General features: G+C 40.6%; 1 protein-coding gene across 4 annotated transcripts in view; it reads right to left on the bottom strand.

Annotated features, from left to right (window-relative positions):
• MYLK (myosin light chain kinase) overlaps positions 1–24,738 on the bottom strand; it is a 240,345-nt gene that overhangs the window by 126,240 nt on the left and 89,367 nt on the right. For all 4 annotated transcript variants that reach the window (XM_077320437.1, XM_077320438.1, XM_077320436.1 and 1 more), the window contains 8 exons: positions 20,599–20,806; positions 18,084–18,132; positions 15,615–15,780; positions 13,145–13,310; positions 6,670–6,706; positions 5,533–6,095; positions 4,619–4,822; positions 3,311–3,445 (listed from right to left, as the gene is read on the bottom strand). In XM_077320437.1, the coding sequence (XP_077176552.1) occupies positions 3,311–3,445; positions 4,619–4,822; positions 5,533–6,095; positions 6,670–6,706; positions 13,145–13,310; positions 15,615–15,780; positions 18,084–18,132; positions 20,599–20,806 (1,528 nt within the window). The remainder of the gene's footprint in view (positions 1–3,310; positions 3,446–4,618; positions 4,823–5,532; positions 6,096–6,669; positions 6,707–13,144; positions 13,311–15,614; positions 15,781–18,083; positions 18,133–20,598; positions 20,807–24,738) is intronic.

The raw sequence follows: 24,738 nt of genomic DNA, 5'->3' as shown, positions 1-24,738 counted from the left end.
ACTCTGGCTGCCAGTCCAGTAGTGGAAAGAGGATCAATCTAACCTAGTCTCACCACTTAGCTTGACTCTCTTCCATTCCATTTTCTCTGCTATTCATTTTTGATTACCCCAAAATATGGGACCGAAATTATATCCGAAGATATCTGAGAAGTCAGTAACCAACTCTCTTATTAATCAGGTTTCCCGAGAATCAGCAGTGCTTACTAAATTTAACATCCTAAACAGGATGTGGAACCCAAACCACAATCTTTTGCTCATGTTACAAGCATTCCTGAATAATAAGAAAATCCACATGGGACAATTTAATTTAATCTCAGCTTCCTTATGTTACAAAATATTTAAAGCTAAAAATTTCAACTCACTGCTTCCCAGTGCTATATGTTTCAAAGAATGTGAATTCAATACAACTCTTATTGGGCAAGTTTCTCAGAATTTCTTATTTAAAAAATTAAATGACTGTATTGAAGCTGTGATGACTGAAATGTATGAATTCAGAATCTTTTGATACACCAATTTGTATGTAAGAGTTTCAGAGAACTTTACATTAAGCTTATACATTACCTAACACAACTATAGAAAGACTCACTTGGGCTCAATGTCTAGAAATGAGATGAGTCAGGAGAAAGGCAGCTGAGGGAAAGGGAATCCAAAGGGGAAATAACAGTTCAGTATCCCTTCCCAGTTGCCACTTATAATTGTCCCCATTTTGGTGGTAGCCCACACTTATACACAATTCTGCTACAGCCACATATACACAGGAAGTTGCTTTGTATCTAATCATATTGTTTGTATAAGTATACCCAGGAACGATTCAAGTGGGTAGCCGTGTTGGTCTGACGTAGCACAACAAAAATAGAGTCCAATAACACCTTTAAGACCAACAAAGATTTATTCAAGGTGTGAGCTTTCGAGTGCAAGCACTCTTCCTCAGACTAAAAAGGAACATCTACTGTCTGGCAATAGAACTTCAAGGTCTCAGACTAAGTTCTAGCCCAACTAACAGAGAGCATTTTAACTGGAGTGAACATGGGGTTATTAAAATGTTATTACCCAGATGCAACCAGCTGGGTGACCTTGGGCTCGCTACGGCACTGATAAAGCTGTTCTGACCGAGCAGTGATATCGGGGATCTCTCAGCCTCACCCACCTCACAGGGTATCTGTTGTGGGAAGTGGAAAGGGAAGGCGAATGTAAGCCGCTTTGAGCCTCCTTCAGGTAGGGAAAAGCGGCATATAAGAACCAACTCTTCTTCTTCTTCTTCTTCTTCTTCTTCTTCTTCTTCTTCTTCTTCTTCTTCTTCTTCTTCTTCTATCTGCAACCTGAAGTTACATTTCTTTAAATTTATACATTTCTTTAAATATGTTCACCAAATATGTGGTGCTTAATCTTTAGAATTCTTAAACTGTTCTCTCGGTGGCAAGAAGCATGCTAGCAAGGCAGCATTTGGACAAATATGAGTGAAACGCATAAAATCTCAAATTAACAGAACTGAAACATAAATCCTAACAAATATCTATTTGGGACTCTGGTCCCATGAATAGAAACCTTTATTTCACGTGAGCATGGGTTTACAATCTTGCTTATTTAGGATAGGAAGTAGGGAGAAACAGATGTGAGGGAAGAGTGCCAGATTCATCTTCACAAATTAGTAATATGCACCTACAAACAGAAAATTTAAACCATGCTTCCTGAAGTCTGTATGTTGCAATTCACCCTGCTCTTAAAAGGAGAATCACAAATCAGCTTTGTCATGAATGGCCCCTACTGGGCACTTTTCAGAATTGCAGAAAAGCAGCTATCTTTCCTCTACACACAGGATTCTTCATTAAAAATTATCCATAATTTAATTTATTTATAATTCAACTTATTAATTACATTCCAAGGTGCCAATGGACTCATGTTTTATTTCATTATTACACATTGATATGGCTGCCCTCTGGGCTTGGTAGAAGTTGTACCTAATTGCCCTCAGTGATGTCCTGGTGAACTTCTCACAGATAGTTCAGACACAGTGAATTTATAAAAACAAACAAACTGGAAACATGGCCTGAAGTGTTCTTAATTCGCATATTACTAAATTTTTATTATGCCATTTCTTCAGGGAGCTCAGTGGCACATACCCCTTCTCCCCTTACGGCCCATGTCAGGATGTGAATGGGTCAAGTCAACTATGTCACAGTGAGAACTTGAGCCTGTGTCTCCATGGCGCTTTAACCACTTACACCATGCTACCTGTCTCTATTCACGTAGTTTCAGTACCAAAGGAATATCCAAACTATATATACAATTATAATCTTTCATTAATAACCCTCCTTTTGACTCACTCTAATAATAATCACATTTTTTCCTGCCACTATAAAGACCATCTATCATGCTGTTACATCCAGTTCATTCATATTCATTCCATTTTACAACAGAAATGACTAGCATAACTGATACATTAAAAAAAACACAAACGGGATACATATACATGAAGGAAGAAGAGGGGGACATGCAAACACATGAAAGGAAAATTCAGAAAGAACAGGAAACAGTCAGTGGTTTAGGTATGCCAGCAGCAACGGTTTAGTCAAAGCATTCTAAAACTGAATTGAGTTTACAGAATGTTTTAAGAACCTGGATCACAGGAACATTGTCTGATGCTTATTTATTATTTTATTTATATTCCACTTTTTCTGTGATTGGGGATCCAAAGCAGCTTTTCACGTTGTTCTCCCTTATTCCACTTAATCCTCACAGCAACAACCTTGTGCAGGTAGGTTAGGCTCGGTGATTGGAGATTTGCTATTTTATGAAGTGTCTAATCCGCCCTGAGTTTCTGAAGACAGGGCAGAATATAAATTCTGTCATAAATAAACAAATACATAGAAGAAGAAGAAGAAGAAGAAGAAGAAGAAGAAGAAGAAGAAGAAGAAGAAGAAGAAGAAGAAGAAGAAGAAGAAGAAGAGTTGGTTCTTATATGCCGCTTTTCCCTACCCGAAGGAGGCTCAAAGCGGCTTACAGTCACCTTCACTTTCCTCTCCCCACAACAGACACCCTGTGAGGTGGGTGAGGCTGAGAGAGCCCTGATATTACTGCTCAGTTAGAACAATACTATCAGTGCCCTGGCAAGCCCAAGGTCACCCAGCTGGTTGCTTGTGGGGGAGTGCAGAATCAAACTGGGCTTGCCAGATTAGAAGTCTGCACTAAACCAAGCTGAAGGTCACCTGGTGGGCTTCCATGGCAGGGTGTGGATTAAAAATAAGTCCAGTCTGGCACTCTAACCACTGCACCATGCCAGCCCCCATGTATGCTTTTTTCCCTTCCTTACCTTTGAGGAGCCAAGTAATCTGGGGCACAGGTGTTCCTTCAACTGAGCACTGAAGCACAAAGTCCTGCCCCTCACATACACTGCATGATTTCAAAACACTGGAAAAGCGGGGAGCAACCTCCTTCACTTTAGGCCCTGCAAACCAAAGCAAAACCATACACCATAAACAGAGTGCTAGCAAACAGTGGCATAGGAGTACACTTGTACCAGATCATAAAATTGATTCCCATAGTAATGTGGAATTGCATGAAGGAAGAATAAGGAAACATGATTCTTAAATGGGCAATGTAAAACAAGGTGTTTAATTATTGTGACTAAAAACTTTGTTAACAAAATTTTATGCCAGGACACCATCTGGAACTTTATAAACTACTATAACCATAACCGAGTATGTATAACAACCAAACTTCAGGCGCATGTGACATTAGCCGAACAGTCTGTTTTCCAATGTAATGCTTGCTGTGGCAGGGAGGTTTTACAGTAAGAGGGGGTGGGATTCTTCCCTTGGCAGCCTCTTTGCTTCTAAAAAGCCATCCTCTCAGTCATTTCAACATCCACACACAGATTTTATTCTGAGCCCTACAAATCTTACGTTTGTTTGGAGGGGGGTGATTTTTTTAGCCAACTGCCTTGAGCATTTTGAATACAAGCAGGGTACATATTTTTTAATACAATAAAGAAAACAGAAATAAAATTCATTCAAAGAGCTGGAGCCCATTCAAAGAGCTGGATCCTACCAACTTTTTTTCTCAGACTCACCCAACTCCCCTCCTTACTACAGCTCCCATCCCACACTGCTTTTGACTATGCATGTCCCATGATAGTCAGAACAGCTTTGCAGTGGTCAAAGTGGGCTCCCACCTCCTTCTCTCACTCGCAGAAAAGCAGGCTGGATCTATGCGACTGAATTTGGGTTTAAGAATGTTATGATCAGCATGGGGACTCTAGACAAGGCCAAAATATGGCATAGAAATGAAAATAAAATAATTAAAATGAAATACTTGCTGCAATTTAAACATCAAGTCTGCATGACATGATCATAAATGCACACTCACAGTGACATCCTAAGCAGTCTTGCAATCTTCTAATCCTGTGGACTACAAAAAACTTAGAAGGATACAAAATCTGTTTATGATGATATTGACAGTCTATTTCCTAAAATATGCAAGTCTTAAACTGCTCAATGACCAAAATCAATATCTTGCTATATCCCCAGACAAGCTTATTTCAAGAGGCCTCTCTGGTTATACGTTAACTGAAGCTTCCAAGAGATCATCAGTTCAAAGTATGCAACTATAACATACTTACGTCTTACAGTTAATATCCACTTGGTTGAAGCCTGACCTCTAGCATTTGATGCTGTGCAACAGTAAGACCCAGTGTTTTCCAAGATGGTTTTTTTCAGGCACAAACAGTGGATCCCATCTTCTTCATATATCTGAACGCTATCTCCGGCTTCCACTTGGGTTCCCTCTTTGAACCATTCCACATTGGCCTTGGGCTTCCCTGAAACTATTTTGTCACAGGCAGATTATTATGAAAGAAGTCTCAAATTTTCAACTATGTTTTCATTATTATCAGTTTTCCCGAACTTTTGCCTTTGAAAAGAAGGCAACTATAACAACCCAGGTATAGATTACAGAACAAATACATGGGTCCTCCACTGTTAAACAGACTAACAGTGTAACCTTAAGAAGACCTGCTTGTGGGTTAGCCTTACTGAATAGCTAAGCAGGATTTTAAGTAGACTAGTTTAGGACTGTACAGTTTAATGGCAGAAAAGAATCTGGGAGACCAGCATTCAAATTTTTATTCTGCTATGAAATTTGCTGAATGACCTTAAGCCAGTCAAACTCTCAGTCTAACCCATTTCACGTGGGTATTCGGAAAATAAAATAGGGAAAGTCTAATTAACAACATATCATCCACTTGAGTTCATAGGAAGAAGTGTGAAATAAAAGTATACTAGATAGAAAGAAATCATAGGTGTGATAGAAAAGTGGGAAATGGGAAGAGAAGTATAGACTGGCCTGGTATCTGTTGGACTGGCTTACAAGATGTTTGGTTTAGTTACACAGAAGAGCACTGAAAACATGAATGCCTCCACAACTTTTGTTATTAAGTGATACTATCCATTCTATGAAACTTGCACAATATTTCCTTATTTTTGCATAGTGTAAATCAGGTCTAATCAATTTCTCCCCACCCCTTCATGAATTTACCTTTGCATTTGAATGTAACGGCTTCTCCTTCTAGTATTTCTTGGCTTTCTGGGCGACTCTCAAACTGCGGAGGTATTCCCAGAGGCTCCCTCTTTAATTCTGCTGTACTTTTCTTTAGTTCAACATTGTCTTCCAGTTCCTTAGTCCTCAAACCACCCAGCTTCATAGTAGAAGGAACTTGCCTGCCAGCTGTCATGAATTGCTTTGTTCCTTTCTCCTCTTCCTGTTTCAAGGAAGTTGTGCTTGGTCCCACCTTTGGTCCTGTTGGTACTTTTATAGGTTGTAGGGTTATGGTGCTTGATGTTTTCTGCAGCACTAGATAGCCCCTCCTTTCTTCTTTGGGTGACTGTACATTGAGTTCATTTGTCTGCTCTAAACTACTCTGTTTGGTTTCTTCAGATGAAATGAGGGAATTCTCTTTCTTCAGAGCTGCCCTGTCTTTGGGTTTGAGCAAAAGTTCTGTGGTAGTGGATTTGATGTCTTTAGCAAACCCATTGCTAGTGGCCTTCCTGAATGATGGTGTTTCAGTCACTTTGGTTGTAACAGATGATTTTGTTGATGTGCTAAAGCAAGGGGAGGGGGAAACAAAATTATATTTCTAGTGAACTCCCCCCCCCATGCCAAAATTCCTGGTAAATGTTAAAAAGCCAATTTTAAGCATGACTCACAGGACTGTAACATATTCTAATATATCTACTTCTACCACCACCCTTTTTAAAGGCAACTTTGAAACAACAAATTTCTTATTAAGTTCAAAGACAGAAGTTTGGCAGAGGTATATGAAGGATACAGATATGCATCTTAGTACCACATGGCCAGCTGCCTGGCCCTGTGCTTCTGCCCATTCAGAGCAAATATTATAGTTTATGGCAAGTGTCAGTCAAAAGCAAATTTCATCCAATATGTCCTTATTCTTCAAGCAGCCTCCTCATGCATACCACATGATCAAACAATATATCATAGGTGGCCCTGCTCTAACTAACTGGAACCCCACTAGAAATCATCTTTCCGTGATCTTATTTAACTTGTACAGAATACACTCATTTGTTGACATGCAGAATGCTGCTGAAGATTCAAGAGATGTATTTGTAAAGGGGAATATTAATATGAAAAGGAAGTATAATTGAAGAAACATACCTCAGGAGATGAGTGAACACCTCTCTCTTATCAGAACCTAAAATAATTAAACATTACAAGATATTATAAAACGAATATTAAAGGACCTGGCAAACCATACTGTTAAGGTGAATTTTTTTTAAATGAATGAATTTTCAGCATGCCTCTCATTAAATCCACTTATTCTTGTGCCAGTAGAACACAAGTTACTTCCAGCTCTAAGCAGCAGCCCGAGTGATGAGACAGTAATGTAGTTATATCTGCATATGGGGGCACAAGGACCAAAGTAAAATCTAGATGAGAGTATTTTAGTGAGTTACAAAAAAAAAACAACTAGAAAATGTATCAGTTCAAGGAAGTCCATTTTCACCTTTGGGCAATTTCCCATTTTAATGAGATCATGCTAGGGGTCTTTTGCATCACAGTACAATCTGTCATAAAGAGCCCAAAAATGAAATATTTTCATGGTATCTGTTCCACATAATATATTTCTAGTAAGAGCTTGGAGGAGGAGCATGTCTTATGGCTTAAGTGCCACTCAGCACTTAACATCCACTCAGGGTGGCTGTCCCGCCCCTTAGTGCCTCCTCCTCCAACCGTCTGTCCAGCAGCCAGCCAATCACCTTCTGTCTTCCACCCCTGAGCACCACCTCCTCCTCCTTCCACTTCCCTCCCTCGGAGTCTGTAGATATCTGCTGCGTGAGAGCTAACCCTGCCGGTGAGTTCCCTAACAGCTGCCTGCAGCCTTTCCAGGTCCTGCCTGGGGGGAGGGAGAGGCCATCCACAGAGTTCTTCTACCCCACCCCAGTCTAGAACCTGTTGTATTCCTGAATGCAATGGGCTTGGTCGCTAGGAGAATTAATGATGCTGGATCTAGTTATTACACTCTTACTGAGATTTCACACAAGTCCTTCAAGCTAAGTAGTTTCAACAACAACAAGCACTATGTGAAGATGCTTTCATGGTTATTATGGAAAGTGTGATTGGTGGCAGTTTACAAATAGGTTTATTTAGTTATGCTTTGCGGAGCCGCACCATTATGAAAAAAAGTTTCCTTTAAAGCAATACTAAGCAATACTACATGCCCAAGAAACATCAAAATAAGGCCAATATCCTCTGTGTTGCTCTCGGCAAAACAGCTGGCTTCTACTCTGGAAAGTCTTAGCACAACCTGGCATAAACCAAGAATGATCGGTAAAACACGGGACTAAGGAATATAGAATGGGCCAGAGGCCTCACATTTACTTATGCGGCAAGACGTCCCTAAATAATGCTGCATCACACAGTAGTTCTGGAATAGACTCACATTTTACAAGAAGTTTTATCCCAAAAAAAATCTGAGATTTCTATATGAATTCTACCTAGGATGAAATTGGGAAAGATTGCTAATGGCGTTTCTCTTATTCGGTGGCAGGCTCTCTCTTAAGGTTATAAAATAATTTCCAAAAGTCATCTCTCACCATATATTAACTTTGGTTTTGACTACCATGTATGAAAATTACACATTATTTGCTTTAGTGGGCATTTATTTAGCAGCAAAAATGAAAACAGAGAGATCACAACCTTCTCCTTTATGCCCTATGGTTGTGCCATGTCATGAAGTGGGGCACCGTAACTGAGAGAGAAAAAATAATGTTTTAGACATGCTGGTGTGGTTTTATGCTCTATTACCGTGCTGTTCCCTTGGAACAATGTACTGCTCTTAACTTGGTTGCTGTCTTATTCTGTGTGTCCATGTCCTGCTTTCTTGCTTTTGACTGCATTTGAAAAACACAAGCTTGCCATCTCAAATGAAAAGCAAAGCCTTTTATGGTTGTAGTATTCTGGTGCTTTCATCCCCATCTCAGATAAAGAGGCCCTAGCTCTTGTATTTGGTACTTCATTCTGTTTAGTTCTTCATTTCATAAGAGGTGTCATGGGGTTTTAGAAGAAAATGCAAATTCTACGGAACAAATACATCTGACCTTTACAACTAAGGACAGACTGTTTCCCAAGATTACACAGAAGTTATTTCAATGTATATTGAACACACATAGAGAAATGAAGTCCACTTACATCAGACCATTGGTCCATCAAGGTCAATATTGTCTACTTAAAATGGCAACAGCTCTCCAGAGCCCCAGGCTGATTTCTTTTATATCACCTACTACCTGATCTTTTAAGGTGGTCTATGATGTGGTTGACTATGAGATTTTGGCCTACTACCTTGCTGGGGCCAGGATTAGGGGGACAGCACTAAAGCAGCTAGTCTCCTTTCTCCGGAACCGAACACAGTGGGTTGCAGTGGGGGAAGAGTTGTCGGCCCCTTTCAGGCTCCCATGTGGAGTATCTCAGGGGGCGATACTCTCCCCTACACTTTTCAACATCTATATGCGCCCTCTAGCCCCGCTGGTCTGGGGCTACAGGCTGGGTTGCCATCAATATGCAGATGACACCCAGCTCTACTTCCTAATGGACAGCCAGCCGGACTCCCCCCAGATACATTTGCCAGATATTTAGAAGCATGAATGGCTCAGGCAGAGTCTCCTGACACTCAACCCCTCCAAGGCAGAGGTCCTGTGACTGGGTAGAAGGGGGCAGGATCTGGAAGCACGTCTCCCATGCCTGGATGGGGTGCAATTAACACCGGCACCAGAAGCCAGGAACTTGGGTGTGATATTTGATGCCTCCCTTTCCATGGAGGCTCAGGTCACGAAAGTAGCCCGAACGGCATTTTTTCATCTGCAGCAAGCGCGGCTACTAGCGCCCTACCTGCCCTCCGAACACTTGGTGACAGTGATCCATGTGATGGTCACTTCCAGACTAGACTACTGTAACTCGCTCTATGTGGGCCTACCCTTGGTTTTGACCCGGAAAGTGCAGCTGGTACAGAACGCGGCTGCAAGGGTGCTCACTGGAACATCCTGGAGGGCCCATATTCAACCGGTGCTATGCCATCTGCACTGGTTACCAGTCTGCTTCCGTATCAAGTTTAAGGTTCTGGTTTTAACCTTTAAGGCTATACATGCCCTGGGTCTGGCTTTTCTGCGAGACTGCTTATCTACTTATGCCCCCTGCAGGGCTCTTCGCTCTATGTTTATGAATTTACTGGTGGTCCCGGGCCCCTGGAACATACACCTGGCCTCGACCAGGGCCAGGGCTTTTTCAGCCCTGGCCCCAACCTGCTGGAACGAACTCCCAGAAGAGCTACGGGCCCTGCAGGATTTGTCAGCTTTCCACAGGGCCTGCAAGACGGAGCTCTTTCGCCAGGCATATGGTTGAGGCCAGGGCGGCTCCCAGTGTTTTCAGCTGTGGATCTCTAGCTGAAACCAACTAAGTCCCTCGTGCCCAGATAGAGAGTAATAGACCTTTGCTGGATGGGGGGAGGGGAGTGGGTTATATATTTATTATCCGCCACCATGATATTGTGTTTAATTATGTTTTAAATGGGTTTTATGGGATTTTATTGTTTTTTATGAATTCTGTAAACCGCCGTGAGACATTTGAGAGCAGCGGTATATAAATATTAAATAAATGAATAAATGAATGAACAAACAAACTAGGGATGCCAGGAATTGAAACTGGAATCTCCTGCATCCCCAGCAGATGCTATACCACTGAGCCATAGCCCCTCTCCAACTCCTCAAGCACAAGGAGCTGCACATCAACCAAACATTTAGAAACACTTGTGTTTGAGATCCACAAGTGTTTTTGCATCATCTAATTGTGTAGGCCTTATGATATTAAACATGTAACCAAGACTTTTTAGCTTATGCTCCATGCACTACACAGCAAACTTGAGTAAACACAGCAAACTTTGAGCACAGAGAAAAACGACAGCCAAACTGTAGTGTCATGTAACATTTGCCCAACAGTCCCTAAGTTCTGTCTGACTTTGAGGCAAATCAATTCTGAGGTTGAGCAATGGAATTAAGTCTTGACTAAGCCACAGTTATACTGGTGTGTGTGTGTAGGGGGGGGGGGAGCTATAAAATTCACTGTAGACCGGTTGTATGATTAGGCCATTCAGAAGAGAGACATAGTTCCTGTACCTGTAGTGGTATAAAAGTCACAAATGTACAACAAGCCAGACCTATTGAAATTCTCTACTACACAACTTCTCAACAAAATTAGGCATTCTGTACTGCACTTACATTCTTATAGTGCTTACTTTACAGGAAAAAAAAACTTTCTTTGGGTGCCCCAAACACAAAGAACAAAATATAATGCAAAAGAATATTCACCCTTCAGCAGCAATATGAGCACCCAAGTCTGCAAGAAATAATGACCTGATCCAGCAATACTTAATAGAAGACATTTCTACTAGTATCAGACAGCTTCCCAATTAACTTTCCCCCTCTTCCCACCTGCTATACTGCCACGTACCACTAGAATAGATTCAAGCGGGTAGCCATGTTGGTCTGAAGTAGCACAACAAAATCAGAGTCCAGTGTCACCTTTAAGACCAACCAAGATTTCTTCAAGGTGTGAGCTTTCCAGTGCTGAGGAAGAGTGCTTGCACTCGAAAGCTCATGCCTTGAATAAATCTTTGTTGGTCTTAAAGGTGACGCTGGACTCTGATTTTGTTGTGGCATATACCACAGAATAAATGTGACCTGTCCTGACCCCCAGCTGTGAATTTTTGGAAGCTGCACTTGGGAAAAAGGATGAAATCACAGTTCCATGAGTGGGCCTTCTCTTGGGAAAAATGTTCTGCTGTTGAAAAGGGTTACTGTCAGAAGAAATAAAACAAGCTGCATCTTAACAAAAAGAGAATCAGATAAGACACAAGAGGGATTTAAAAAACTTCAGTCAGTGTTATAAATGAAGCATTACTACATGACCCTATCATCTTAAGAGGCACATTTGAGCGCCTTCCCAGTGGAAAAATAAGTCGGGGGGGGGGGGCTGCCTCCTGGAAGACATTTATCTATACAAGAAGTCTGCATGATTTGCTTAAAAATAACAGTAATTCCAATTGCATAACACTTCACAGCATTATTATCTGATTTTGATGGGTCATGAAAAGAATTACAAATGAGCTCTTGGAGCTATAAAATGAATTAATGAAGACAAATAAGCTGAACATAAAAAACTCCTTGGTCCAAAAGACTCTGCAAGACAACAAACTCCTAAATGGGAACCTAACCAGCATTTAAAATACAAAGAAGAGACAGCCTGCCCACCATTCTTCCATTTGCAAGAGGTGAAGCAGCCTGCGCCTTATCTCTCCAAGATGGACCTAGCCAGAGTGATCCATGCAATAGTCACCCCTAGATTAGACTTCTGCAACTTGCCCTATGCAGGGGTGTCCTTGAGACTGTTCCGGAATCTCCAACTGGTTCAAAATGCGGCTACACAAGTCCTGACAGGGACACAATGGAAAGCACGCATAACACTTGTGCCTTGCTCAGCTGCAATATCTCCAGGTTGGAGACCGAATCAGGTTCAGGTTAACCTTTAAAGCCGTAAATGGTCTGGGACCAATGTATCTGCAAGACTGCCTCTCCCCTCACAATTCCCCAAGGGTTTAAAGATGTTTGGATCAACATCTGCTCAGGGTCCTCAGCCTGAAGAGGTGAAACTGACCTTGGACAGTTTGGGCCTTGGCCCCAGCCTGGTGGAATGCGCTCCCGGGAGAAATCCGGAAACTGTGGGACCTAAATCAGTTCCACAGGGCCTGTAAAATGGAGTTGTTTCACCAAGTCAAGGCCTAAAATAACATTCACCAAGGAGGCTGGCCTTACCGCTTGGAGGAGGTGAGTCAGAAGATTGATTCCTGTCTGGGAATTTTCCATTAGGTGTATTGTAACAATTTAAAACATTTTTATTTTTTAATCTTGTATGTTGTTTTTATTGTTGTTACCTAGAAGGGCAGGTTATAAATAAATTATCACTACTACTAACTATTATTATTATTGCCGTATATTAAATCCCATGCATACTGTCCTGGGCTCCATGTAGTGATATAATTTACATAGCTACATAAATAGATGATCATTATATATATGTTAGGTAGCTACATAAATAAAATAAGTAGATAACCATTATACAGTAATGGTTTATGTAGCCAAGGAGCTATTGCCATTTTTGTCCGAAGAACTGAGGAAAGGTTTTTTTTGTTTTTTGATTCTTTAAGATATTGAAAACAATATGCCTTTCTGCTTATCTGGAAGTGTAGGTGAGGGAGAAATTGACATATTGAGCTAAATTATATTCAAAATCACAAATGCATAATTTTCACAGTTGTTAAAACGTTTTTAAGATTAAGATCCAAGAATTCTAAAATAACGACAAAAGCCTCTCGAGACTTTTGGCCAGATATTTTCATTAGATTAAAATGCAACTTTAAAAAAAACTGAATTGTGTTCATGGATCTACTTTGGAAATATCATTCAAAGCAAAGCAAATGAGGGAAAGGAGAAAGAGGACTAGTGGGGAAGAATTGGCTCAACTCTTGGAAAGTTTTTAGCTGGCATGCCTGCATCCTTTCCCTTTTAGTCTGTTTTAACCATACCTTGAACCATCAGCTCTGCCGACACAGAAGCCTTCCCAGCAGTGTTCATCACAGTGCAAGTGTAAATCCCAGCATCAGCCAGCTGAATATTCTGGATCTCCAAAAACTGGATACCTCCTTTCTCAAACACATTGAAACGATCATTTTGCTGCACCTGAATATCACCCTGCACACAGCATGAAAAAAGTTATAGATTTACTTTTTGCTAATCGCATCAGCTTCTAACAAATTAACATTTTACCCTCTTTACTGTTTTCTCTGCTTTATATAATTCAGTCTAGCAAGATGTACTGAAAATATTTATTTATTTAATTTTTTATACCGTCCCTTCCATACGGCTCTGGGCGGTTTACATAGAATGTCATAGGGTAGTTACACAGAACATCATAACAAATATAAGAAACATATCAACTATATTTCAACTGGAACAGTAACTTTGACAGAACCCTTAGATAGGTCACATTATTTAGTCATGGAAGGGAGTGCCTGAAGGGGGACCAGCAGATGATGTTGGGTAGGTTGGCCTCAACCAAATGCCTGGTGGAAGAGTTCCCTTTTGCAGGCCCTGCAGAATTGTGGGAGTTTGGGCAGGGCCCTGATCTCTTCAGACAGCTCGTTCCATAAGGTGGGAGCCAGGACAGAGAAGGATCTGGACCTTGTTGAGGTCCGATGAGCTTCTTTGAGGCCAGGAATCACCAGCCAGTTGGAGGTGGTGGAGCATAAGGATCTTCTGGGGGTATAAGCAGGGAGGCAGTGTCTCAGGTACACTGGGCCTAGACTGCATATGGCCTTGAACGGAAGTACCAAAACCTGAAGCTTAATCCAGATTTCAACTGGGAGAGAGCTGAGTTGTTAGAGTACAGGCAGATGTGGGATCTCCATGGTGTATTAGTGAGAATCCTGGCTATGTTCTGCACCAGTTGTAGTTTCTGCATAGAGCAAGAGGGCACATAAAGATATTAAATAGGATAGCAGAGAGGACATCTATTTGTGGGACTCCACATGTGAGCTGGTGACAAGGAGATCAGCCCTTTGAGGGCTGTCCCCCGTATACTGGTGTTGGAAAGGTGGTGAGCGAAGAGCTCATGATCAACTGTGTCGAATGCTGCTGACAGGTCTAATAGTACCAGCAGCGTTGTCCTGCCTTGATCCATCTGGCGGCGGAGGTTGTCCATTAGGGCGACTATCCCTGTCTCTACCCCATAGCCGGTGCAAAATCAGTACCTATAGTATTAGAAGCTCTCACACTATGGAATACTTTCATCAAGTCTCTTGTAGGGTTCCTCAGGGAGCAGTTTTCTCCCCCACATTGTTCAGTATCTTTATGCGCATTCTGCCCCAGCTGGTTCGGAGCTCTAGGCCGGGTTGTCACCGATATGCAGATGACACCCAGCTCTATCTCCTGATGGACAGCTGTCCAGATTCCCACCTCAGATAAATTTGCCAGATGCTTGGAAGCTGTAATGGATGGTTAGAGTATAGTTACCTGAAACTCAACTCCTCCAAGATGGAAGTCCTGTGGCTTGGCAGGAAAATGGAAGATCAGGAAGTGTATCTACCCACCTTGGCTGCAGTGCAGCTTAACATCTCTCATTCAACCAGGAATCTGGGGGTGAGCCTGGATGCTTCCCTTTCCATGGTCATGGGAATAGCACACACAATGTTTTCCCACTTTCACCAGGCAAAGCTACTAGCGCCCTATCTGTCCTCCTGTGGTTGTCCCCCTGAAGCAAAGGTCTGCTGTACCTGGGGGAGGAGGGAGTTTTCACCCTCAATGGGTTTTTTAGGGATTGTTTTATGCTGGAGGATTTTATTATGGGGGAGTTTTGTTACCTGCCATGAGCCACTTCATGTGAGTGGCAAGATAAACAAACAAATAATCAAACAAATCCAGCCTCCATTCCTGATAAAGAAGATGTACTTGGAGTCACGTGAATTGCCACCCATAGAACTAAATCAGTCTCATTCTGCATGTTGAAAAAGACAGGACAAGCAGGGTCCCATAGCAGGTGGAACTATCATTTTCAGTCTTAGAGATCATTTGTTTCTTGCCCTGGACTTCCAGTTTGGATGCAGATCCTCCAGTCAGACATCACCAAACATCCAGCTTTCCCAGCCACATCTGAAACTTAGTTTTCTGGGCATCTATTCCATTTTGATATGTGGCTACAGTTTCCTAGAGTTAAGGTGGCTAGGATTATTGTATGTGTCAGTTTTTGGCTTGTCCCACATTCATATGGAAGACATGAAAACATGCTGTTCTACCATCATAAATATAATATGTCTTTTGAGTACTTTAATTCGATAATTTATATGGAATGGCTATCAAACATCTCACCACTCTCTCACCACTATATATATATTAATAATGTCAATATTCCAATGTAAAAATAAATAAAAGAGCAATGCATAAAGAAACCTCCAATGTCATTTGCTTTAGCACAGACCAATGAGGACAACATAAACATACCTTGGACCAGGTCACTTGAGGCTGAGGACGGCCTGTTATCTTACAGGAGAATTTCCCAGTCTGCCCCTCTCGTACAATGACGCGATTGGGTTTTGTAGCAAATTTGGGTGGACATTCACTCCAGATGCTTGGCCGTTGCTCCACAGGTGGAACAGAAAGTCTGCCACTAGACAGGAAACAATCATTGTCAGTGTTTGATAACATTATACCATTTTAAAGACCTTCACCACCTGAACCATGCTTCACTTTACAACTTTTTTCATTTACTGAGACAGACATGGTGGTTGACAATACAGTGCTCCTCTCTGAACTTTTTCTTGCATATTTTGTACCAAGGTGCTGAGATTCAATGCATACAAATCTGAAGGGTGGACATGTATAATATTTGGAACATGTCCTTTGAAAATACAAGAAAGTCCTGACCCCGTTTTTTCCCAACCAATATTTCAGAGTATTTCAAAGGAGTATATGTCAAATTTTACACAGGAGTTTTAGCCAGACCAGCCACAATATGGATGTATTTTGCTATTTATTTCTACATACAAATACAACATTAACAGTTTATGCTAGTGGGGCACTGTAAAATGATCATAATATATTTTCACAGCATACTGGAAAGTGCTCCCTAATTGAAGGATACAATGAAGATGTACATATGAAGATTACTGCCACAGGTTTCTTGAATACTATTTTGCTACACACCTTCATTCAAAATACATGCAACCACAAACACACAAGCATGCTCTTTGACAGCTCTGGTGGATCATATGTAATACCCAAAAGCTTAGATAAGAGCAAGTAATGTATTTATTGTCCAGATCCCCCCCAATTATTCTACAACACTATGGAATCACTATCAATGACCTGATTTCCATCTTATAATCATGCAGACCTGTATATACAAAGTACTCTGTAGAAATTTGAAAATCTATGGGTCAGCTACTCAGCTGATGAAAAATAAATATGTATTACTATTAGTTTTTAGTATTCAGATTCCACCCATCTTAACTGGTCCCTTGCAAAAGATGAAGGATGAAAAATGAGGATTTTAATCCATACATCTGCAACAATAAATGAGAATCTTCCACTTCCAGTATTCCTCTATTGAACAATGCCCTTTTCAGTAAATGTTTCATTGTAACAAATAGGCACAAACATTAAATAAAACAAATTCATTCTGAGCAGAGATGGGCCACTCCTCTTGCACTTAGAATCATAATGGAAATACTCAATGCAATACTTTCTGCATAAATTTAACATATATCGCCACAAACAGATCACATGACAGGTTATGGTCAAGCGATACAGTGAATGACTAGTGGGATTACAACATTTGAATCATGAATCTGTCATTCTGTGGCTTGGCTCACATTCTAGTTTAGGAATCAATTTCTAACATATTGAGAAGGGTTTCGTCTTGCCAACCGATGCAACTATGTAAGTACTTACTCCACACCTCTCAAGAACCAGAGAACATTTAAAAATCACATGGTAAATTTAGGAATTACAGGAGTAGAAGACTTGAAATTGGGGCTTGGAGCTTGTTTTTGCACCATTATGTTTTAACATTTTAGGATGTTTGGACTAGGAACATTCAGAACAGGTCAATCTGTTTCCAAAGTCTAAAAATGCTGCTGTATGCATGATAGTTAAACTAACAACTTTAAATAACATTTTGCAATATTCAGGGATTTCTTCACAATGCTTGGATTTAACAATACTTTAAGCCTGGTTGTGGGTCTGAAAATGCCTTGGTCCTCTTGCACCAAGAGATGCACTGAGGCATGAAATCCTGATAATTCTCCTGTTTTAAGTAAATAAATCAGTGTTGGCCCATCTCTGTTTATACTGATGAAAGTCAAAGAATGAGCTACTTTCAGTCAGAAAAACCCTCAAATACACGGCAATACTGTTGTAAGATTCAATCCATGCAAGCTTATGTTGGGCAATATCCACTTCACAACAGCAGGCATAATGGAGCAGTGTAGCAATCCAGTCACACACTAATAGGAGATAACGAATGGTGACAAATTTCAAGCTGAGGATAGGCATACCAAGACATTTGGAAGCCATGTGCATTTCATACAATAGCTTACCCATAAGCAAACAAGTTGTGGCCATCTTTTTCTGCTTCTGCAACATATCAGGACACTAAGAGGTGAGAAACCACATACACCTCAGCTCAAGGACCAGCCACTGTGCTATGAAACTACTATACAAGGAGTAACGGGTGTGGGTATAAGATTAGCACAGTGGAAAGACAAACCTTGTAGTTTAATAGCTTTTAAGAAAAATGTACTTTAAACCTTGAATCAGACATTATGGAAAAGAATGTTAAAGATAGCAAACTATACCACTGTTTTTTGTTTGTTATTAATGGGAAAAGGGTGATTTCAAAAGTTGGCTATATTTCAAAAAGCTATAGGTAGATTTCTATTCTATAAATGTGGGAAACATTAGAATTCTCACCCAGAACTTTTGGCAGCAAAAGGCAGATTGTACTTCTTCGAAACATTTCCTGTACACAAAAAATAGGAAGCTAGTTAGAAAACAAAACAATAATTGCAACCTACCAAAACAATGGTCTTGGTTTGTATCCTACATGTTGTATTAGCAAAGTTTAAAGTCTTCCTCAAGCCTATGGACCATTCCTTCATTTTTAGTGGCTCTTTCATCAAAGGAAATTGAAGGAACGGCTCAGAGTTCAATAAGCAGAGAAGGAACCTACATGCACTTGGTTTTGTGCTTACAAAAAAAAACCCTTCATCTTTTCATTCATTCATATTTAAAGTCATAATAATAAGAAACCAAAATCACTTCTACATTAATCCCTTGTCCTTTTCAGTGGTCCCCAACCTTTTTATCACTGGGGACCAGTCAACGCTTGACAATTGTAGGGATGACGCTAACGCCTGAGTCCCTGCTCTGCTTGCTTTCTCGCCAGCGCCCCTGACTTCTCGCTGCCCACTGGGGGGCACTGCCAGCAGCAGCTGCAGAATGCCACGCCGAGGAGGAGCCCCAGCCATGGCAGCCCCCGGAGAGCACCAAAGGTGAGCAGGCGGCAGAGTGGCAGGGCAGTCCCTGAGGCAGCAGCTGGGGAGGAGGATAAGGAGGAGTCACAGCCCGGTACCAACTGATTCACGGACCGGTAGCGGTCCCCAGATCGGGGGTTGGAGACAGCTGCTTAAGATTACCAGCATGCAAAGTCTGTTCAGCTTTGTTTACCACTATACAGTATGGAGAAGCCAGAGAATATTGGGCTCATTTGATTATCTAATATGTTGAATCATAGCATGAGAGGAAACACTGCTTAAGAGAAAGCTTGCCATGTCCTTTGAGATATCTAAACACTCTCAGCAGGCCAGTCAAAGTTAAAGCTATTTTGAATTCAAGTCATCTGCCTCCATTTATTCCCCCTCCCCAATATGCTTTCTATTATCCAAAGACAGATGGTCTGCTTTATATTATGCCCAGAAACAAGACACCTGGTCTACATTATACACTGTAAGTTTAGCACCATCTACTGGACATATGTAAGCTTTCTTGCAAGTAAACAGAGGAGCAATACAAAGTTCTCTGCAGAACAGATCTGTAGAAGGAAAGCACTAAACCAGAAAGCTTCAACAAACAGCAAGAATCTGACCATAATCAAGGACAGCAGTTTAGAATTTGGGCAGTGAAGCAGATAAACAAGCCACTGCCATAAGATAACTAGGAGGTCTTGAACATCTCTACATCAGTCTCTCTGACTGTAATATGACACTCCTATTATTCACTTACAGTATTTTTCTCCCACTAGAGTCAGGACTCAAGAAAAATAACAACAATCAATATATAGTACAAAAACTCACAAACTGGCGGTAGAGAGCGTCACCCCCCGCCGTAGATGAGGATGCGGAGAGCAAATGAGTAGATTACGCCATCGCTGTTACAATTACTGTAAATCATTGGTTTTTATTGTCATTTTATGGTTTTAGGGGACGGGGTTATGTAAGCCGCCTCGAGCCTTCGGGGGGAGGCGGGGTATAAATATAAATATAATAATATAATATAATAATAATAATTATTATTATTATTATCTATTAAAATATAAAATTAACACAGATAAGCCAGAGGCCATATGTATAATCTTCAAGCTCCCCTCCAAAATATCTCTTAAGTAGCCCCATTTTATAGTTGTCTGTTTCACTCTTTCCAGGAGGCTATTCCATAATGCAGCAGGGCAGCAATGAAAATATATTAATGTACCTCATGTGGTTGTTGTAAGAAATAAATGTAGACGCTCCCTTGTGCATTCTGAAGTGCCAAGCAAATTCTTATATATATTATCTATAAACTAAATGAAGGTTTCACAAACAAAATGTGCTTGAGGAACCTGCATTATTAGCATAGTAAACTGCAGATTCATTTACACTGCAGAAACAAGGGGAGACAACATACCCAAGTACTTAGGGACACAGGGATGGTGATCCAGCATCATCCAGTTCTATCATCTTCCAAACAAATTCCAACACACAGGCAGGTGCAATATCAGCAAACTTCATTTGCTCTCCTTCCAAACAATTTTAGCAATTTCTACTTTCCTTTTTCTCTTTGAGACCCATTATGCACGGGGGTTTTAGCGCACATTCGGGGTGGAATGGCAGCGACTAAAATCACGGATAACGCACGGAGCCGGCTGCAACCGGCTGCAGCTTCGGTGCATGCCGCCGAAAAAGCCGCGTCAGTGAAACGCGGAAGAAAGCGCAGCTTCCGGGTGACCGGGGCGCAACCAGAAGCGGCGCCCGGATCGGCGCGTGCATAATCGGTTACTCTGGGTTTTGCCGCCATCGCGCCCCACCCCGTGTATAACCGGTATGCGTCGCGTCTTCCCCCTCCGCGTTTTCCATGTGACCCGAAATCGCCGTTTCGGCGGCCGTGCATAATGGGCCTGAGTGAAGCAAGCAGTAAACAATCCACAGCACTGGACTACCATCACTCATACCTTCCACTGTTAGCTCCACTGTCACTTGGCGAACACCACTGCTGTTTGTGGCTTCACATGTATATGGACCACAGTCATCTTCCTGCACTCCTTTGATCACCAGGCTGAAAATCCCTCGAACACTGCAGTCCATTAGCCAGCGCTCTCCTCTGGCCATGAGATGTCCATTTTTGTACCATGTGACCTGAGGTTCTGGGTTGCCTCTGACCTAGTAAGAGTGTTTAGGGCAGGGAGGTGGGAAAAAGACAGGGAAGGAAGAAATAAACACAGTGAGTGATTTTATCTGGAAGAAATGCAGGATACTTAAGCAAGCCAGTGGAAAGTATTTTCTGAAGCAGTATCTGTTAAATACATACAAATTGTTGGGAGCCAAAGGACAAAAAAAAAAATCAAACAAAAGAAGAGAATCCATTGGATATATCAAGCTGTTAAATGCAGTTCCAACAGAACCCGCCCAGACAAAACTTTTTCTACCTGCTGAAAAGTTTTAAGAATGTAGATGAGAAATTTGGAAAAGCAGATTCAGAAGGCCAAACTATTACAACATATTGCAACATAAAATAGCAAAGTCCTATGACATTTTGAAGACTATTAAATTTCACAAATCTGAGGGTTTTTTCCCCAGTAAATGCAACTAATAAAGAAGGTGCTAAATGTAATACACCATGTAAACTGGTCACTGGTAAGGATTAAAGAAAGTTGTCTATGATTACTTTCTCTCATGGAAATCCATGTCCATCAACAGTAGCACTGACTTACAAAGTGCCTCAAGTGGACTTGTAACGATGTGTGCACATTGTTTAATTCCATCTATATCTTACTGCCCCTAAGGGTACCCAGGGCCACTCATAATATATAAAAATACCCACAGTATACCCAAAACACATACACTTAGAAGCAGCAGCAAACAGGTCAATTAAAAATTGGTAAAAGCAGTAAATAAAAAATGAAAGAAGTAAAAGTAGTTACCAGATTAAAACAAAGCAATGTAACAACAAAACCTAGCAACCCATTCATTAAAAAACAAAAAAACAATTAACATAGACCTCAAAGATGCTGTTGAATAAAAATGTCATTAATCATTCAAGAAAGCCAGAATAAAGTAGTGAGAATATTTTGCTCAGTGACAATGTAAGGAAAGATTTGTTCAATTACTATTACTATAGTTACTGTAAATATACCATAAATACTGTAAATATACCATAATAATGTAAAGATATATATTAACTGGTATAATTTAAGATGCTGCAAGACTTCTTTTCAAAAGTGATAATAAGGATTGGAGCCAAGGGTTACTTTTTGCTAACTGAGGAATGTTCCTCTGGAAAACGTCCTCCACCCTCCAGTTAGCCACTTAGGATGGAGAAAGTCTTCAAACTTTGTTGACTGGTGTGGTAGGATACAGACCAGTGAGAATTTAGAAAAGCAGTACTATGTATTGGTAATAACAGTCTTCCCACACTTGCTATCTAAGCTAATATAACACCTGCTGAATTACTAGGAATTTTGTTATTCCTTTATGTCAATGAGCATATATACTTGAAGCAATAGAGGACACACTTCATGCATCCGTTGAAGTGGGCTTTAGCTCACACAACCGTACACCACTTCTTCTTTCTTTCTTTCTTTTTACAAGAGACTAAACACAGATGCCCTTCTGGAACATGTTGCCATCAAGAAAACACAGTTACTCAAGAATTGTCTATAACAGAGTATCGCATTTTATCAAACAATTTGTTGTACCAAAGGAGGCTGCCTTGGAAATAAAACCATACCACTGCACAGGTGAATTTCTTAATATTTTAACTAATATGTAAATTAGTATTCAAAACAATTTTCCACCAGATGGTACCCTTTGGCAGTTATTATGTAGCACAGATTCAAATCCAATTTCCATCTTCTGAATGCTCCCACATGCCTTTAGATCACACTAATCTCCCCCATTATTCACAACACGTATATCAGGCTGTTACTTAGAATTTGATTTTCATTTCATGTAAAAAAGGGGGGGCTGGGGAAAAATAGTTCTATGGCTGAATCCTGGTTTGTGTCAAGCACCGTCTGCAAAGAATAACCTCGGCTACAAAGCTGGTCATAAAAAACTGGTAGATGAGTTGTGATACTGATTGAGATGCTTCAGCATTCTGAACACATTCCACCAAAAGTTAATTTGGTGGACATACTTAGCAGAGTGTGTTACAATCTTTATTTCTACATTCTGGAGACAAGAGAAGAATTTGCCTATATAATTAGGCAGTTCCAGAATTACAGGGACTGGCAACCACCTAAAGTTTTAGATCACTCAAGGGATAGCATCAACCTATAAATCTCTAGACACCCACTGGCAGGTAATGAACAAGGATTTATGAATCATCATTCAGAATAGTTCTCCAAACCCTTGCTCTCTTTATTTATTAATCAGAAATTACGCAGGGCCTGCAAAACAGCTCTTCTGCTAAGAGATCGTTTGAGGCTGGGAAAGGCCTCCGGGGTATGTGCCCGGGTCTCCTTCTCCCTCCAAGCTTCCTTTTCTTCTTGCACAGTATTAGACTATGCTGGGGGCTTATACCATATTATTATGACTACCAGCCACTTTTAACCATCCACACCAAGTTCGGTGCTCCAAGGCACAGGATGGGATTTAATTTTAGTCAGCTGGATAGTGTCATCTTTTGTGGATGTGATTGGTTTTTAAGGGGTTTTTACCATATGTTTTACTGGTTATTATGTGCCTCATCTTTTTTTGTAAACTGCCACGAGCCAGTTCTCTGGGAGAGTCCGGTATAGAAGTTTAAACATACATGCATGCATGCATAAATGTCCATGGAAAGAGTCATGAGATTTAACACCTCATTCAAGAATGGGAATAACAAGATAATTAATTTGGTGACAAGTCTTCTTAGGCATTGCTATTAATATTACAGTAAAGCAGTAACTTGGGCCTTACCATATCATGTGCTGTGTCAAAAGTAGCAAAGTGGGTAGATAAAAATGTGCAACCCTGGCAGAGGTATTTGCAGGACAGGGAACTTATTATCAGACTACTGAGTGTGGCTTTATTGGTCAGGCCAGGTTAGTGGAACAGGTCCCAACCCATTAGTCCTTTCCCTTTCTTGATACTATTCCACAATATGTTAGGAGTATTTCCTTTTATGTGAAATGGAATGTATCATTCTAGCATTATCATATTTCCCTTCACTCCAATTGGACCTTGTTGTGTAATTCTTTTTTATTTACTATTAGTGAACTGGACTCCTTTACCTATCCTTTAGCTCTCTTAAGTATAACTTTATCTCATTACCCCCCCATGTGTTTCTGTTTTGCAAATCTCTAATTTGGGAGAAGATAGCAGGAGTTTTTCCATGTCCAAAAGGATGACAAAATGTTACCTACAAGCATGAAAAATGGGATGCTGATTGATGCTGCATGACAATTAACTTTTATAAACATTTTTATTCTGGTTTTTTGTTTCTTTTTAGATTTATCAATACAATGTTGACGAAGTAGAATAAGGAAAAGAGAAGCTGGAGTTTAGAATGCACTAGAAATGGCAACAGCCCTTGCTTTGAAAAAGATGTATCTCTGCCATAAAATTGTCAAGCGATTCTAAACAAACTGCCAGTTTGATGCCAATGGACCAATTCCAGAACTGCAGCAGATTTTTAAAAATATATATATTCTTTTTATATATTTTTTCCTCTGGCAACATTTCCAGCTTTGCAGAAACATCTGCCCTTAATAACACACCCACAAAACCTGAAGGATTTATCTGTTTAACTAATGCTCTGTAGTATAAGACTATAACATTAATTTACAGCACTGTCTATTATTTATATGGGTACCATATATCCTGAGGACAAAAACAAATAATTATGTTTCACTAAAAAATCCTGAACAAATATGGTCATCCAAAAGAATGCAAAACTTTTAATATTACATGCCTCTGAAAACCAATTTCTAATGCTGATGCTTTTTAAAACTCCAATTTGCCCATGCATCTGGCAGACATGACAGCCACCAGGACTGCCACCTTCATAGACAGCAATCCTAGTGACATGGTGGTCATAGGTTCAAAGGGTTACCCTGTCAAAGCTATAAGTACTATGGGGAGAGACCATAAAGGGTTTTGGCGGGAACATA

Source organism: Paroedura picta, chromosome 2 (genome assembly GCF_049243985.1).
Source record: "Paroedura picta isolate Pp20150507F chromosome 2, Ppicta_v3.0, whole genome shotgun sequence".
NCBI lineage: Eukaryota > Metazoa > Chordata > Lepidosauria > Squamata > Gekkonidae > Paroedura > Paroedura picta.
Note: the sequence above shows the minus strand (reverse complement) of the source record. Positions and strands in the feature narration are given on the sequence as shown.